At 43.8% G+C, this 19,121-nt stretch overlaps 1 protein-coding gene across 4 annotated transcripts in view; it reads left to right on the forward strand.

The window, feature by feature from the left end:
* LOC128687792 (cytochrome P450 9e2) overlaps positions 1-19,121 on the forward strand; it is a 100,773-nt gene that overhangs the window by 39,314 nt on the left and 42,338 nt on the right. For all 4 annotated transcript variants that reach the window (XM_070082082.1, XM_070082090.1, XM_070082094.1 and 1 more), the window contains exon 4: positions 8,029-8,247. In XM_070082082.1, coding sequence (XP_069938183.1) covers positions 8,029-8,247 — 219 coding nt within the window. The remainder of the gene's footprint in view (positions 1-8,028; positions 8,248-19,121) is intronic.

Raw genomic sequence — 19,121 nt, forward strand, 5'->3', positions numbered from 1 at the left:
TTTAGGTATCTGGCAACATTTTGGTGAAAATTCCATTGTAACACGATGTTTCTAAAGCAAATTATGGCTATTTGAACATGTCTTGTGATGAGCCGCTTAAATATATGCATGAACCGAGGTGAGTTTTCAGAAGTTTTTTTATTTTTTTGTCTATTTTTCTTTCTAATACCCTAAATTCACTACTACTCATCATTGCAGTGTGGGAGGAGCTATAACATAGTAAGAGAAGTCAAGAGGAGAGGGAAAGATAGGAATTGCTTTGTCATCAGTCTCGTCGTTGACCACAGTATTCCTTATTTTGACGTTATTATTACTGGTGCGTCATCTTTGTGGGATTGGATGGTCCAGTGAATTTTTGCTCGCTATGACGTGGGATATATATATATATGTCGTGCCGAATATGTAAAACTGGTCAATTAGCAAGAACTCATTTAAAATTAAGTTCTTTCTAAAATTTTCTCTTATACGTTTAAAGATATATTTTTTTCATTAATGTTAGTGTAATTTTTTTTAATTTTGCACCAAAAGAATCTTAGAAAACTTACCTAACCTTATTATAACAAGAACAATTTATTTTAGCCTAACCCAACTAAATATATTTTAGGTTTGTTTACAATAATTTAATACTAAACAAACACAGTGAAATATATTTTTTTCGTTAGATTCAGAATGATTTTGGCGAAATTATTGCATACACAAATTTTCGCTTGTCTTATATGGCAAGATGAGCGTTGCTATTTAAGCCAAGATCGCAAGTTCTGCCTATTCGGCACGACATATATATATATATATATATATATATATATATATATATATATATATATATATATATATATATATATATATATATATATATATATATATATATATATATATATATATTTAAAGACAGAATATATTGGCTAAACATTCACAAAGATACAATAGAAAGTAAAACAACATAGGTAACTCAGAGCTACATCTCGAATACTTCGTCCAGCTCCCCGGCGGTGGGCCGCGTGCCCGGAATGCTGCAGGCATTTCCTCTCTGGATCGCAACACTGAGTCTCTGAAAGAGGAAGCTGGTCGCCCTGTGGCCCTTGGTTTCTATGATGAGCTTTTCACCCAGCTCTTTGAGGAACTTTAGAGCGCACTTGTCCCATGCTCCAAGAGTCTCCGACACTATTGAGATGAAGTTATAGCGAGGGGGAAGGTCTTCATATTTGCGGATCTTCTGGGTCTCCCTGTGGCTGGCAGCTCCACCTCCTTCCACTATGGACTATAACAAGTAGATGTCTGCCAATGTGGCGGCACAGGTGTAGTCCCAGGCAATCTGCTTTCCCTCCTTCCATTGAGCTGGGCAACGGGGTGTGGCGAGGCTTCTCTTTATGATGTCATTGACCTTCTCATGTCTGGCATACTTTCCTTCTGCTGTGTGACGCACGAGACCATGAAGTCAGAATTGATCAGCTGTCGCCCTGCCGCAAATACACCTATGTTCGGTGGGGATGGGGGCGGCTAGGCGAAGAGCAACACCAGTCCGAATGGCCTGTGGTCTAGTCGAATGCCCAAGGAGGAATTGGGAACAGCTAACAGGAAATCTCCTGAGTGTTGTACCTTCACTGCCAGGAGACGAGCTTTGTCCTTTTCTGAGGCGTTGGAGAGCATTGTGTTGGCGATTTTTTCCATGATCGGTTTGTCCCAGTGGGACTGTTTGTGTTCTTTGGGTTCTTTGGGAGGAGCTGGTCTACTGGAGGAATCTGTATTATTATTATAATCAAAAAGAAGCGCTAAGCCACAAGGACTGTTGATGTAAAAATTTATAATTTTGCACCCAAAGGAACTTAGAAAACTTACCTAACCTTATTATAACAAGAACAATTTATTTTAGACTAACCCAACTAAATATATTTTAGATTTGTTTACAGTAATTTAATACTAAACAAACACAGTGAAACATATTTTTTTCGTTAGGTTCAGAATGATTTTGGCGAAATTATTGCATACACAAATTTTCACTTGTCCTATATGGCAAGATGAGCGTTGCTATTTAAGCCAAGATGGCAAGTTCTGCCTATTCGGTACGACATATATATATATATATATATATATATATATATATATATATATATATATATATATATATATATATATATATATATATATATATATATATATATATATATATATATATATATATATATATTTCATGCCTGATAAGTCAAATCGTCCAGTTTAACCTTTTTGGCAAGGGTACACTTTTCGGAATAAAGCAGTTGTCGACAATTTTATTTTATTTTCCGGCCTCCTATGTCTTGTGTATTAGAATATTGTGTTTAGTCAGCTTTTCTCCTAATAATAAGACTGACAAATAAATGATTGGAAATATGATTTTTAAATATACATGTTTTGCTTAACCCTTAAACTGTCCAAACGTAGATCTACATTTGCACACGTAGTGCTCCAAACGTTGATCAACGTTTTATTTTTCATTCCTTCAAATTTGGTGCGATAGGCCTGAGTCTTCTAGTTATGTGAGAATGGGTCTGCGCCCTAAGTGCGCGCAGAGTGAAAAAATTCACTGACTCTGGGGTACCGCGTGGTAGCATCAGTTAGTTTCAGCTCCATCTTGGGTTAACATCATGGCAGTCCCTCGTGATTCACTCACGCCTCGGCGTATTAACACTCTACTATTCTCGGAAAGTGTAACAGAACACGAGGTTAGTGAATTTGACACCGATATAGCCACTAATGTTCGAGGAATTAGTGAAATTGTTTATAATAACCCAGGTGCCCCTCAGCCCATCACTTCTGGGGTGGCCAGTGTGGCCATACCAGACCCTCAGCCAAGTACCTCTTGGGTTGCTAGTGTTACTACCCAAAGGCAACTCCGCAAGAAGAAATTATCATTTTCCAATCGTTATGGTGACGACGATAGTGAAAGTGATATAAGTGACGATGATGAAATCGATTTTATGCCCATAGACTCTATGGGCATCAAATTCGTCACTTGACGAATCCTCTATGGCATAGAGGATTCGTCAAGTGACAGTGATTATCATTATTTCCCAGTGAAACGTACTTTTAGGCGTCCTAACCTACGTTCAGGCAGTGTGCCATAAGTAGTCGGTGGCAAGTGTCGTGGCAGATCACTATCCAAAACCCCAGCTAGTGATAGTGATCATGTAAGTGAATATGCTTGGATGGAGGAAGAGCAGGTTGGTGGCATGGTGCCTGTACCTCGTGGCGCGGTGGGTGGGCAGACAAAGGACTGCCCGGCACCCTCTCAACCATGTGCTGTCTCCACTCCAGTCCTCCTGCTCGCCCATGCCCCATGCCACAGGTCCACCCTGCAACAGCTGATCGCAAATGGAAATGGACAGAAAGTACACCATTCATGCCACATCCTTTCAATTTTGATGCCAGTGGAAGTGGTATCATGCCACACTGTCCCTTCACAAATGAGTCTACAGAGTTAGACTATCTTCCACTATACTTTGATGAACCGATAATGATCTTGATTGTTACCCAGACCAACATGTACTACCAGTATACAATGGACCACATAGATGTTTCTGAATCGTCACGTCTGCGCAGGTGGAAAGATACAACTGTGCCTGAAATGTATTTATTCCTTGGCAGAATCATGCTTATGCCACACACGTATAAGAACAATATAGCACACCACTGGTCCACAGACCACTTCATCAGTACTCAAGTCTTCCGTGACCTCCTTCTCTGCAACAGATTCACTCTGTTGCTACGAATGTTGCACTTCTCAGACAGCATTGATCCTAACTGAAATTACCTCCTATACAAAATCAGGGAATTGTTTATTGTTGTTGACGAGTCCTTGATTCTGTTCAAGGGACGACTGTCATTCAAACCATATATACCAAGCAAACGTAATCGCTTTGGTATAAAACTCTTTGTAATGTGTGACTGTGAGACTGGTCTTGTGTTGGATGTCATTATCTATTGAGGTAAAAACACACTCGACGATACCAGGCATTTCTGGAGTTGTTGTTCGCAAGATGATGCAGCCATACCTTGGCAAGGGTCATACATTGTTTACAGACAACTGGTATACAAGCCCTATGCTTGCTGATTTCTTAAGTGTGAACAATATTGATATATGTGGAACAGTGAGAAAAATAGAAAACACATGCCAAGGTTCAATCGAATCGAATCGAGGACGACGAGAGCTGTCGTAAGATGGGAAGGGAGAAGGATAAGGAAGGATGGAAATAACTGGAAAAGGATGGGGAGGAGGGGAAGAGGAGGAATCAAGGCAAGTGGCCCAACCACTTTGGGACATGTGGTACGAAAGTACTGGAGACGTAGATAGAGAGGCTTGACTGATGTCATTGCTTGGCTCACTAGGAGAGGATGGCGAAGGCAGTGGTAGGAGCTGGGAGTGTCAGAAGGCAGCAAGCAGGATGAGTTGGTTATGGTCTTAAACCGTTTATCAGTGCGGTAAATTGTTTTCGAGAGAGTTGTATCACACTTATGGGAGAGCTGTAGTAGTATTCGTTGGTTTGGAGTTGGTGGAGTATCTGGTTGTAGGTAGGGAATGGTCTTTCTTCGCTTTGGTACGATACAGTGTTGTCTTGGAGATGTTGGATGAGTTCTAGGCGAGTCATGCTTGCAGGGTACAACCTCGTGGTGTAGAATATGAGTCCTTTGTGTTTAACCCATGGTGTTCCAGTTAATCGACGTGAGCTAAGTAGAGAAGGCGGTGGTGGAGTAGAGGAAGGTGGTGTTGCTTCGTTTTCAACTTCAGTAGACGAATTAGAAGATGTTTCTGGTGGTAAGGCTTCTGATTGGTTGGATTCAGTGAGAGGTGGTGGCGGTGGAGGCTTCTCATTGGTCGTTGTTGGATTGACGTCACTAGTTGGTGGTGTTGATGGAACTTCTGCAGAAGAGTTGGCGATTAAGTTTTTGGTGAATTTGAGAATTTCTTCAGAAGGTGGAGATGCTGGAAATGTAAATGAAGGCATGTTATTTAATGCAAATAACTCGTTGATGGTAGAGTTAAATGATCCAGGTACAGCCATGTTTTGCATATGAGCGTATAGTAGACAGTAGTGAATCTTCGTTACGTCACATGTTGGAGGAGTGATGGTAGTGGTGGTGGTGGAGGCGGGCTGAGTAGATGCTTGAAGTAATTTTGTAGTGTCTGCTTGTATTTTTGCAATTGCTGCATACGTTGGAGTGTTGCTAGTAGGTTTTTTCTTTGCTGTATCTTGTGTTTTCTTCATAATATCCTTTCTTGTAGGACATTTTGCTGCCAGTGTATGGTGATCATTACTCTTGCAGTTTAAGCACGCTGGTTGTGTTGGAGCAGCAGCGGTGCAGGAACTGAAGGCGTGTCCCTCACTACCACATGTAGTGCAGAACTTCTTGTCTTTTACTGGACATGCTTTGGTGGTGTGATGGTATGAATAACAGTTCCAGCAATGTTGGATGTAGTGATATCTCTCTGCTTCAATGTAGGTAGGGCTGATGTAGTAGTAGTAGACAGCAACACCTTCGTTCAGTGCAGTGGCAGCCATGTTCACGTCGGTGAAGGTGACCTTGATCATGGACGTTGCATTTGGGATTTTTGTAATGCTGTCAACAGTAGCCCAAGTATTTTGCGTCTCGATGGATGACTTGAGCTCAGCAGGTGTTTGAGACGTCAGAATCTTGTCCAGTTTTTTTAGGAATACTGATTTCCTTGCCCTGAGGGCAGGAGATGACGTAACAGTAAACCCTTGAGTAGTAAGAGTAGTGATGGCTTCTGTAGTGAGTAGCTTCTCTGCTTCAGCATCATCGTGACACACAACAATGAATGCTTCTTTCAGTGACAATATGGTGTTGAATTTTACTTCCAGTGCTCCCTGAACAACAGTTGCAAGAGCAATCTTCGTTGAATCATCAACGGTACCATTTCTTGGTTTAATCTTTACACGATTTGCGTAGCTCATCGTGTAAGTCAAGGCGATGACAACGCTGGTAAAGGTTCCCCTCCCCAACGGGGATCGTAGGGAGACAGAGTAAGTAAGGAGAGCTGCTATGACCTGCCTGGGCGAGGCCAAGGTTCACTGGAGGAAGTGTAATGCAAGCATTTCATGCCAATGACATCATGGCACTGACGTGGCATGACAAACAGGAGTGACATTGCTGTCAACCATCCACAGAAACGATATGGTACAGACAGATTGAGCAAGTACAACAGTGAACCTATTGTTAAGCCAGCTGCTGTCATCGACTATACGAACAATATGCGACTAGTCGACAAGTGTGACATGATGATAGGCTTTGTTGACTGTGTACATAGGAGTCGCAAATGGTATATAAAAGTGTTTTTCCACCTTGTAGACATTGCAGTGCTCAATGCCTTCAACTTGTATGAAATAAAGACAGGGAAGCAACAACGATATGCGGAATTCACCCTCAATGTTATCAAGCAGAGAGCGAACAAGTATGGTACCATACCTATACCTGTCACTGGATAGCGACCTGTCTCCCCACAACAGCGACCTGTCACTCCACAAGAAGAGAGGGGAAGTGCATGATCGAATAATCCCTAACTGTCACTGCCTGATACCATTACCATCTACTCCAAAGAAAAAGTGTGTTGTGTGTGCTTACACTACACACCGACCCCAAGTGCGAAAAGACACACAATACATGTGTCAGTAATGTGGGGTGGCACTCTATGAATCCATGCTTCTTGGAGTATCATACAGTGGTGGACTTCTAGAAACATAAATGGGACCTGTAAATACCTTGTATATATATGTAAACAATAGTATGTGATTTAACCAGGAGTACAAATTCATCTATCAGTGTGAATCTGTGTATTTGTGACAGTGTGATTACTAATTCAGTACCAAATATTTGTGTCTCAACAAGAATTGGGTATGAAATCAAAAGATCTGCAATAAAACATTATCATAACATGAAAACAACAAAAAATAGAAAATAAATGAAAAAAAAAATGATAAATGTTTATTGTTTCTGCAAGTGGCAGTGTTCCATGTTGCCGACTCCTCAGCATCTAGCAAGAACTTTTTGGGCTTATATCTCGGTTAGTACTGACCCCCAATTTTTTTTTGTCCTATAACATTTCTAAAAATGCGCTCTTCATTTAAAAAAAAAAACTATTTTTTCATTTTTCAAAATATTCGGAGCCCTGCGTGAGTGAACGTAGATCTACGTTTGGACAGTTTAAGGATTAAGGACGTTTCACTGTGAATATTTATCACTATTACGCAGTCTATTATAAAATGTGTATAAAAAACGATCCATGTATAATCTCAGTTTCCGGGATTTGTTCAGAAAATGGACTCCTATTAGTCCTGACAGGACAGGAGCAGGTGAGGCGTTTTTGAGTCAGTACGAGAACAGCAACAGCGGCGGCTGGAACAAGTTGTCATGGTTTGGTGTAGGTATGTAGGTGATATTTATGGGCAAGTCTAGGCCTTTGGCCTGTGTTTTGGAGAGTACATATAACGTTGTGACTGCAGGTTAAGTAGCCGGCAGGAAAGGGGGTGGGGTTATAAAGCCTCCCTGTTTATATAATTTACTCACTAGCAGCAATGTGCTAGTGAGTTAATGTGTATTTGGTGAAGGTGGACTGGTGTGTGGTGATTTTGGTATGTAGAGAGTAGGTTGTATGCTGTACATGTTAATTTACTATTAATATATATATATTTTTGTATAGGTGGGTTTTTGTGTCATTCCTTATAATAAATTTAATATTGACCATTTAATTAACACTTTATGTGAAGGTACAAGCTGGCCCTAGGTTGGTTTATGTGGAGTAATTTAAATGCCCTTACATTAGGAAGATTGTTTACCACTAGGAGCCAGGATTTCATTTAAATTATGCAGTAAAAATCGTAACATCACTGTGATGTTTAACAGTGTTCATAGTAATTATTCTGTTTATTTGAGTCCAGTATAATTTAGAATATGAACTTCTGCATATTATGTAGATATACTCGTAAGTGCCACATTCCATACTTGCCGTACTAATAAGTTTTGTTGATTTATTTTTAGCTCTGAAAGATGACACCATCATTGCTCAGTCCATGTTATTCCTGGTGGCTGGTTTCGACACCACTGCCAACACTCTGGCATTCACCGCCTTCCATCTGGCCAAACACCCGCACATTCAACAACGTCTTCGTGAGGAAGTACAGAACATTGTCAAGGAACATGGCTCGCTAACCTACCAGGCAATTATGGAGGCACAATATCTCGATGCTTGCATTTCAGGTAGTCAAGTTGTTTTGTTAAGCTATGGTTTATTATGTCTTTAAGGTTACCTCACTGATTATGCACCTAATCTACTTTACTTTAAATAATTTCCCAGACACTCGTCTCATTGCTTGGAAAGCCACACCGAGGAAATAAACAGGAAAATGTTCAAAAACTGGAACTTCATATTACAAGTTCATGAGGAAGAAAGACAGTCCACCATTCCTCATAGAGAACTAAGTGCTCATTGAATCTGTTTAATATTTTTGTATATTTTATCTTTTTTTACTTCTATATTTGTTTTTAATTTAGAACATATTGGTGTATATGTATGTATATATGTTTTTAATATGCAAAACAACCACGGGGGGGGAGTTGAAAGATAGCTCTAGGCCTTGCATGTTGCAATCAGCACATCAGGAGATTAAAATGTTGCAGGAAAAAGGATAAAAACCGAGCAAACACATTAAGATCGAGCGTTTTTGCAAAAACGCTCACTCTGAACGTATTTACTTGGATTTTATATTTTTTCCTGCAACATTGCAAGCTCCTCATGATGTGTTGATTGCAACACAAAAGGCCTAGAGCTCTTTCAGCTCCCCCCCCCCCCGTGGTTCTTTTGCATCTTCCATTGCTTGTTAGCGATTTTTTTGCAAGTATATATATGATCTACGAACTCAAATTGAAATGTAATAAACAACCGTAAGTGGATAAAGAGAAGGGTAAAAGAGAGGGTCGAACTGCGGTCCATATACTGACAGTTCGATGCTCTACTATCTAGACTAACCCGAGCCTCTAATAGAGAGGAATCAGAACTATGATTTTATTACATTCCTTAAGAGGTACTAACTGTAACTCAACTGAATTCCTTCTCTCAGCCCAGGAACTTTAACTGTAGATCTGTTCTTAACCCTCTGTCAATGAATAAACAGAAGAGCGGAAGAGGTGCTGCTACCGGGTTCGGCAAATTGACAATCTGATGTTCAAGCATCTAGTGTCTAGACGAGTCCAGGATTCCTTCCGAGGGAAGGAGCTCAGTTGGGTTACAGTTGGTGCCTCTGACTTAATAAAAAACAGTAAATACTTGTTCCGATTACTTCATATTAGAGGCCTGGGTAAGTCTAGATGGATGGACTGTCATTAACGGACTGTGGTTTGACCCACTCGTCCACCCCATATTTATTCACATACACACACACACACATACAGTGAATACAGTTAAAAAGAAGCGGAACGGGAAACAAGGAGACAGGAGTGCCGCCACATCAAGAAGCATCGTGCAGCTGCAACTGAGTGGAATCTAGATGACAGCTCTGCCGGACGTAATGTACAAATGCCTTTTTGTGGTTGCATGAGGGACTTGGATCTGGTCCTGCATCACTGACAGCTGGGGGTCATAAACCCTGCTCCGGAGAGCTGAATGTCATATATAGAGCACACACACACACACACACACACACATACATACATACATACATACATACATACATACACACACACACACACACACACACACACACACACACACACACACACACACACACACACACACACATACACACACACACACACACACACAAACACACACACACACACACACAAACACACACACACACACACACACACACACACACACACACACACACACACACACACACACACACAAACACACAGAGTGGGGACAGTGTAGTGGGTCACAAGCGCCAGGCTCCGAGAATCTTAGTGCTTTTAGGGCGTGTTTTAGCAGCTAGAAGCAACCAGTGTTAGTGACAACGTCAGTGAACAACCCTACAAGTGATAACCAATGTATTAGCAAAAATAAATAAAGTGAAGGCGAGAGAAAGCCTGAAATTATACAACAAAATTTCAAAGTGCCAGTTCGTTGAGGCCTAGTTGGCACCTGTTGCCACATTGTTACATATATACAAAGTAAAAGCGAGTGACTAAAGAGAAAAGACCAAATAGAATTAAGAGAGGGTGGTAATGACAAAATGTGATGTAGCACACAGCGTGAACAAGCTAGCCAGAAAGGGGATATATATATATATATATACATACATATACATAAATATATATAAGCAGAGGTGGTGGCAGCAGTAGGCCTGAGGGAGTAGCGCCGCCATAACAGGTTGGGTGTCATCACAAATAAGTAGTGTACTTACCCAAAGTGAAGTGTAAATTATAAAAGTAGCAGTATACAAGTGATAAGTGTGGTAAATGAGGACTCAAAAGGGCAACGAGATAAGATTAGAGAAGAAGCCAGCGGCGGAAGGGCGAGGTGCACGAGTCATCGTACAGCAAGCATCGTACATCAGGCATCTGGATGGACGTCCCCTCTGACCAGTAAAGTACAAATCAACTGTTTTGTGGTTGGCGGGAAGTCTGAGTGATAGAGCCGGCCCTGCGGTCACTGGTAACTCGCTATCTAAACCCTGCTCCAGAGCGATTATCATACACACAACACCTAGCAGTAGTAGGAAGATAAACTTTGTAGGAGTAAGGATTAAGCAGGAGGATTAAGTCGTGGCTAATGGGACTACAGCCCTGACAACAGTTTCGAGAGATAATGTTCTAGGACACAAAGACAGTACAATCTGAGAAACAAGTATTGGGTACACATGTAGTAAAAGGTAGTACATAACTAGGTGAAAGAATGACTTGTTAACACACGCTAGTATTATAATTATTAGAACTACTCTCAGTGTTAATGGTACCTCATTAGTATTACGGATACACAGAAGTGAATTGTATTTCTGGGACATATAAACAACTGACGTGCTCACACACACACACGCGCGTGCACACACATACACACTCGGGGCCAGGAGCTGGGTCTCGACCCCTGAAACCACAACTAGGTGAGTACACACAGCTGATCCTTGGAATTTGACCGCCTCCCCCACAGACCTCTTACCTTTCCCCTCCCTCGCGTTTCTTTCTCTCATAGCCTCTTTCCCTCCTTTCTCCCTCTCTCTCTCTTTCTCTCCCTCTCCCTCTCTTTCTCCCTCTCTCTACCCTTTCTCTCCCCCTCACATTTCTCTCTCTCCCCCTTGGTCTTATCCCTCACGCCCACACTCTCTCCTCTCTCTCCCTCTTTCTACCCTTTCTCTCTCCTCTCTCTCCCTCTTTCTACCCTTTCTCTCTCTCCCCCACACCCTCTCCCTCCTCTACACATGTAGTAAAAGGTAGTACATAACTGGGTGAAAGAATGACTTGTTAACACACGCTAGTATTATAATTATTAGAACTACTCTCAGTGTTAATGGTATCTCATTAGTATTACGGATACACAGAAGTGAATTGTATTTCTGGGACATATAAACAACTGACGTGCTCACACACACACACACGCACGCACACACATACACACTCGGGGCCAGGAGCTGGGTCTCGACCCCTGAAACCACAACTAGGTGAGTACACACAGCTGATCCTTGGAATTTGACCGCCTCCCCCACAGACCTCTTGCCTTTTCCCTCCCTCGCGTTTCTCTCTCTCATAGCCTTCTTCCCTCCTTTCTCCCTCTCTCTCTCTTTCTCTCCCTCTCCCTCTCCCTCTCTTTCTCCCTCTCTCTACCCTTTCTCTCCCCCCTCACATTTCTCTCCCTCCCCCTTGGTCTTATCCCTCACCCCCATACTCTCTCCTCTCTCTCCCTCTTTCTACCCTTTCTCTCTCCTCTCTCTCCCTCTTTCTACCCTCTCTCTCTCTCCCCCACACCCTCTCCCTCCTCTAGCCTTCTGTCTGTGGTAATAAAAAGTAAAAAAAAAAATGGGTGGCCTTAAAGGACGGAAACCCAGAGATCTGGTGGACGAACCAGGGAGGAAAGACTGGGAGCTAGAGCTCCAAAAAAGGGAGGAAGAGTGGGGAAGGAAGATGGTAGAGCTTGGTAAGAAAATGGAGGAGCGGATAGCTGAAGAGTGCAAAAAGTGGGAAGTACAGGTCTTAGCAGCAGAAGCTAGGATACAGTGCTTAGAAGAGAAACTGCAAAGCCTGAAACAGATTAGAGAGACAAATGACAATTCAGACAAATGACAATTCAGGAAATTCAAAGTCAGGCGCAGACAAGGGGATGGTAAGCAACAACGGAGACATGCCGTACATGAAGGCCCTATCAGACCCACGTGGGGCCAGGGAAAAGACGACGAGCACACTAAGATCAAACGACAGGTCCGAAGACAATGAAGGTATGCTATATGCAGAAATTCTAACAGCCAACTGCAGTAGCAAGGGACAGCTGGACAGGAAAGACAGTCCACTGAGAATAGAAGTTTCAGATATGACAGGGACTGAAGGCAAGAACATGTCAATGGAAGGAAATAAAATGCCTCAGAGGACGCAGATGGAGACTCAGTGGGAGGAGGAAAGGGCGAGGTCAGTTTTTGTGTACGGGCTCCAAGAAGCCAAGGGGGCCAACTTTGAAGAAATAAAACAGGAGAAGAAAAAAATGATTGAAGGCATCATGAAAACAATAGGGGAGGGCAATATGACCCAGGTGACAAATTTTCAGAGAATTGGGTGGTTTGCGAGTGGAAGGATACGGCCTGTCAGAGTAACTTTCAAGGAAGAATCAGTTCGAACCAGGATTCTGCAAGAGAAAGCAAGACTGAGGGACAAAGAGGGGTACCAGAGAGTATACCTCGACCGCGACAGAACACAAGAAGAAAGGACTACACTGAAAGAGAGGGTACAGAGATGCAAGGAGGAACGAGAAGCAATGAAAATGAGCAGGACCCAGACACAGGAGGAAGGGCAAACACACCCCACAGAATCTCCCACCAAAAGACTCCACCCGCGACATTCCCAACGCAACTGAGCAACCTATACTACAACCCACTCACTGTTCCCTCTGCCACCAATCCCCATATCACAAACCTCACCCCAACAGCTGTCCCTTATGGGCATTCTGACCCCACCCCCATCAACACAAACCCCACCTACACCACAGCCCCATATAGGCTCCCACCAAGGCTCTCGCTCCCCCAACCCCAATATTCTTGCATGACCACAATGATAGAAAAGAAACTAAAGGTTTGGTACACAAACGCGGATGGAATAATGAATAAACATGAGGAGTGGAATGAAAGAATCAGTGAAAAATCCCCAGACATCATAGCAGTCACAGAAACAAAACTCGCTGAGACAATAACAGACACAATCTTCCCAACAGGATATCAGATCCTGAGGAAAGATAGAAGGAGTAGAGGGGCAGGAGGGGTTGCACTGCTCGTAAAACACCAATGGGGATTTGAGGAAATGGAAGGCATGGACATGATTGGAGAAAGAGACTACATTGTAGGTACAATTCAGTCCGGAGAACATAAAGTAGTCATTGGAGTGATGTATAACCCACCACAGAACTGCAGGAGGCCAAGAGAGGAGTACGAAGAAAACAACAGGGTGATGGTGGACACACTGGCTGAGGTGGCAAGAAGAGCTCACTCGAGCAGAGCAAAGTTACTGGTAATGGGCGATTTCAACCACAGGGAGATCGACTGGGAAAACCTGGAGCCACATGGGGGTCCCGGAACATGGAGAGCCAAGATGATGGATGTGGTACTTGAAAACCTCATGCATCAACATGTCAGGGACACAACCAGAGAGAGAGGGGAGGATGAGCCAGCAAGACTGGATCTTGTGTTCACCCCGAGCAGTTCAGACATTGAGGACATCACTTATGAGAGGCCCCTTGGAGCTAGCGATCATGTGGTTCTGAGTTTTGACTATATAATAGAGTTACAAGTAGAGAAGGTAACAGGAACTGAAGGGGACAGGCCAAACTATAAAAGGGGGGACTACACAGGTATGAGAAACTTCCTGCAGGAGGTTCAGTGGGACAGAGAAATGGTAGGAAAATCAGTAAACGAGATGATGGAATATGTGGCAACAAAGTGCAAGGAGGCAGAGGAAAGTTTTGTTCCCAAGGGAAACGGAAATAGTAGGAAGACCAAAACGAGTCCTTGGTTTACCCGAAGGTGTAGGGAGGCAAAAACTAAGTGCAACAGAGAATGGAGAAGGTACAGGAGGCATAGGACCCAGGAAAACAAGGAGATTAGTAGAAGAGCCAGAAACGAGTATGCACAGATAAGGAGGGAGGCCCAGCGACAGTATGAAAACGACATAGCATCGAAAGTTAGATCTGACCCGAAACTACTGTATAGCCACATTAGGAGGAAGACAACAGTCAAGGACCAGGTGATAAGGCTGAGGAAAGAAGGTGGAGAACTCACAAGAAACGATCAAGAGGTATGTGAGGAGCTCAACACGAGATTTAAGGAAGTATTTACAGTAGAGACAGGAAGGACTCTGGGGAGACAGACCAGATGGGGACACCAGCAAGGAATACACCAACAAGTGTTGGACGACATACATACAGATGAGGAGGAGGTGAAGAAACTGCTAAGGGACATCGATACCTCAAAGGCAATGGGACCAGACAACATCTCCCCGTGGGTCCTTAGAGAGGGAGCAGATATGTTGTGCGTGCCACTTACCACAATCTTCAACACATCCCTGGAAACTGGGCAACTACCTGAGGTATGGAAGACGGCAAATGTAGTTCCCATTTTTAAAAAAGGAGACAGAAAAGAGGCACTAAACTATAGACCTGTGTCATTGATGTGTATAGTATGCAAAATTATGGAGAAGATTATCAGGAGGAGAGTGGTGGATCACCTGGAACGGAACAGAAGTATAAATGCCAACCAGCACGGATTCACGGAAGGCAAATCCTGTGTCACAAACCTTCTGGAGTTTTATGATAAAATAACAGAAGTAAGACAAGAGAGAGAGGGGTGGGTTGATTGCATCTTCTTGGACTGCAAGAAGGCCTTTGACACAGTTCCTCACAAGAGATTAGTGCAGAAGCTAGAGCATCAGGCGCATATAACAGGAAGGGCACTGCAATGGATCAGAGAATACCTGACAGGGAGGCAACAACGAGTCATGGTACGTAATGATGTATCACAGTGGGCACCTGTGACGAGCGGGGTCCCACAGGGGTCGGTCCTAGGACCAGTGCTATTTTTGGTATATGTGAACGACATGACGGAAGGGTTAGACTCAGAAGTGTCCCTGTTTGCAGATGATGTGAAGTTAATGAGGAGAATTAAATCTGATGAGGACCAGGCAGGACTTCAAAGAGACCTGGACAGACTGGACACCTGGTCCAGCAAATGGCTTCTCGAATTTAATCCTGCCAAATGCAAAGTCATGAAGATAGGGGAAGGGCACAGAAGACCACAGACAGAGTATAGGCTAGGTGGCCAAAGACTGCAAACCTCACTCAAGGAGAAAGATCTTGGGGTGAGTATAACACCGAGCATGTCTCCGGAAGCACACATCAATCAGATAACTGCTGCAGCATATGGGCGCCTGGCAAACCTGAGAACAGCATTCCGATACCTTAGTAAGGAATCATTCAAGACACTGTACACCGTGTATGTCAGGCCCATACTGGAGTATGCAGCACCTGTTTGGAACCCGCACTTGATAAAGCACGTCAAGAAACTAGAGAAAGTACAAAGGTTTGCGACAAGGTTAGTTCCAGAGCTAAGGGGAATGTCCTATGAAGAAAGATTAAGGGAAATCGGCCTGACCACACTCGAGGACAGGAGGGTCAGGGGAGACATGATAACGACATATAAAATACTGCATGGAATAGACAAGGTGGACAAAGACAGGATGTTCCAGGGAGGGGACACAGAAACAAGAGGCCACAATTGGAAGTTGAAGACACAAATGAGTCAGAGAGATAGTAGGAAGTATTTCTTCAGTCATAGAGTTGTAAGGCAGTGGAATAGCCTAGAAAATGACGTAGTGGAGGCAGGAACCATACACAGTTTTAAGACGAGGTTTGATAAAGCTCATGGAGCGGGGAGAGAGAGGGCCTAGTAGCAACCGGTGAAGAGGCGGGGCCAGGAGCTAGGACTCGACCCCTGCAACCACAAATAGGTGAGTACAAATAGGTGAGTACACACACACACACACACACACAGTAGGGACACCCAGTGCGCGATATACACCTTCCGTGCTCCGCGAATATCAGTGTTTTTGAGGGCTACCCAAGCGTTCTGCAAGGGTTGCAAAGTGTGTCAGGGTAGTGAACAATCCTAGAAGCTATTTTTAATCTGCCTGAGCCACATAAGTGTGGGGAGAGCCACAATTTTGTAAGTGATCTGGAAAGTAAAACGTGGTGGCGTAGTCAGAGTGGGCAACTAGTGTAGGTGGTAAGGCGATGTTGTCACGTGTCACCCAAGATAACAAAGTGAAACAATCGTGTGACCAGTGAGAGAAATACAGTGAATAGGGTACATTATTATCGAGAAAAAATTGAGGTGGATCTACGTCAGGACGTCACATTGAGCTGGACAATCTACAGGCTGCTACAGCTGCATTGCAAGTACTGCATTTCACCTGTGAGTGGTTGTTTGGGTGTGGGGTTCCAGATTCCAATTAACTGCCAAGCTGATTGTGAATGGTCTCTCATAGCACGATAAAGAATAGGCACTCAAATATTCAATAAGAAATAGCAACTGGTATCCATTGAACATGGCGAGTAACTTACTATAAGCTAGGTGGCAGGAGAAGCATAGGCAACATTGTAAGTAGGTGCGGGTCAAGTCCCAGGAGGGTGGGGGTCAGGTCACAAGAGGTTGTGGTCACAAGTGACCACTGAGAATCCACATTACACTCCAACGCACAAGTCACCTACTTTTCAAACACATAATAAACCCACACATAATTCCACACATAATTCCATACACACACACACACACACACACACACACACACACACCGTGTACGTTAGGCCCATATTGGAGTATGCGGCACCAGTTTGGAACCCACACCTAGCCAAGCACATGAAGAAACTAGAGAAAGTGCAAAGGTTTGCAACAAGACTAGTCCCAGAGCTAAGAGGTAGGTCCTACGAGGAGAGGTTAAGGGAAATCAACCTGACGACACTGGAGGACAGGAGAGATAGGGGGGACATGATAACGACATACAAAATACTGAGAGGAATTGACAAGGTGGACAAAGACAGGATGTTCCAGAGATTGGACACAGTAACAAGGGGACACAGTTGGAAGCTGAAGACACAGATGAATCACAGGGATGTTAGGAAGTATTTCTTCAGCCACAGAGTAGTCAGTAAGTGGAATAGTTTGGGAAGCGATGTAGTGGAGGCAGGATCCATACATAGATTTAAGCAGAGGTATGATAAAGCTCATGGCTCAGGGAGAGTGACCTAGTAGCGATCAGTGAAGAGGCGGGGCCAGGAGCTCGGACTCGACCCCTGCAACATCAACTAGGTGAGTACAACTAGGTGAGTACACACACACACACACACACACACACACACACACACACACACACACACACACACACACACACACACACACACACACACACACACACACACACATATATCCCAACTCACACATACACTCCCCCCCCTCCCCGCCGACATCTCACTCCTTACCCTGATCCCACCCCTCCCTCTTTCACCCTCCCCTTTCCCACCTCTCCCTCCTTCCCTGTCTCCCTCTCCCACTCACCCACTTGCTGCTCCCTCCTTCCCACTCCCCATATTCTCCTCTAAATCCTCCTCCCCACTCCTCTCCCACATAGTCACAGTTCCCCCTCTACCTCCCCCCCCCACACTCTGACATACACACTACTAACCTAACACACAGAATTAGATAGGTTTCCTACTCTGAGGCAACCAGAATAAAACAAAAATGGGTTGCCAGAGAGCAGGAAGAAAAACCAAGGGACAGGAGGAGGAAGCTGCAAAGGAAGATTGGACAGCAGAGCTCATAAAAAGTTAACATGAATGGGAAAAGAAACTAGAAGAACTTAGCATGAGAATGGAAGAGAGGATAGATATGGAAAGCAGGAAGTGGGAGGTGCAAGTCAAAGCAGCAGAGGCTAGGATACAGAGTTTAGAAGAGGAACTGAAAAATCTGAAACAGCCTAAAGAACTAAAGAACATTTTGGGATTGACATCAGAGACTGCTACCTCAGCCACAAATAAGGGGACTGTAGGGAAAGAAGGAGCAAAACTGCATGTAGAAGCTCTGTCAGAGGAGACTGTAGTAAATGAAAGAGCTAAGCTATATGTGGAGGCCCTAACAGACCACAGCAGAGCCCAGGGAAAGCCGAGAAGGGAAAATGACAGGCCATTGAGCCCAAGTACATTAGCTAGTGAAACTGAAGAAAGGAAAGCTGCAATGGAGAAAATCAAATTGAATGAGTGGATGCACAAGGATATGCAGTGGGAGAATGAAAGGGTGAGGTCAGTCTTTGTGTATGGGCTCCAGGAAGTTAAAGGGGAAACATATGAAGCAAGAAAACAAGGGGAAAAAAAGCAATTGAAAGCATCATAAAAGCAATAGAAGAAGACGACATGGCCCAGCTAGAAAATTTTCGGAGAATAGGTGGGTTTGTAAAAAAAAGAACCCGGCCAGTGAAAGTGACCTTCAAGGCAGAATCGACTCGGGACAGGATCCTGCAGGAGAAAGCATGATTAAGGGACATGCCGGCATACAGGAAGGTGTATCTCGACCGCAACAGAACACAAGAAGAAAGGCAGAAACTGAGAGAGATGGTACAAAGGCGAAAGGAGGAAAGAGAGGGGATGGAGAAGACAGACAGGAGATCCCAGACCCAGGAAGAAGATCAAATACAGCCTCCCTCACAACTTCCTATAGAAGCCTCCCAACCAGGTCAACCCCAGTGCAACCAAACACTCTAAACCAAAACACCCATCCCACATCCAATGCCCCCACCCACTTCATTATAAACTCCACCCCCACAGCAACCACCCATAGTTCCTTATCAGGTCTCCCACTTCCCCAACCCCAATATACCTCCCAGACCACAGTCTTAGAAAA

This window comes from Cherax quadricarinatus, chromosome 1 (assembly GCF_038502225.1).
Source record: "Cherax quadricarinatus isolate ZL_2023a chromosome 1, ASM3850222v1, whole genome shotgun sequence".
Classification (NCBI taxonomy): Eukaryota; Metazoa; Arthropoda; class Malacostraca; order Decapoda; family Parastacidae; genus Cherax; species Cherax quadricarinatus.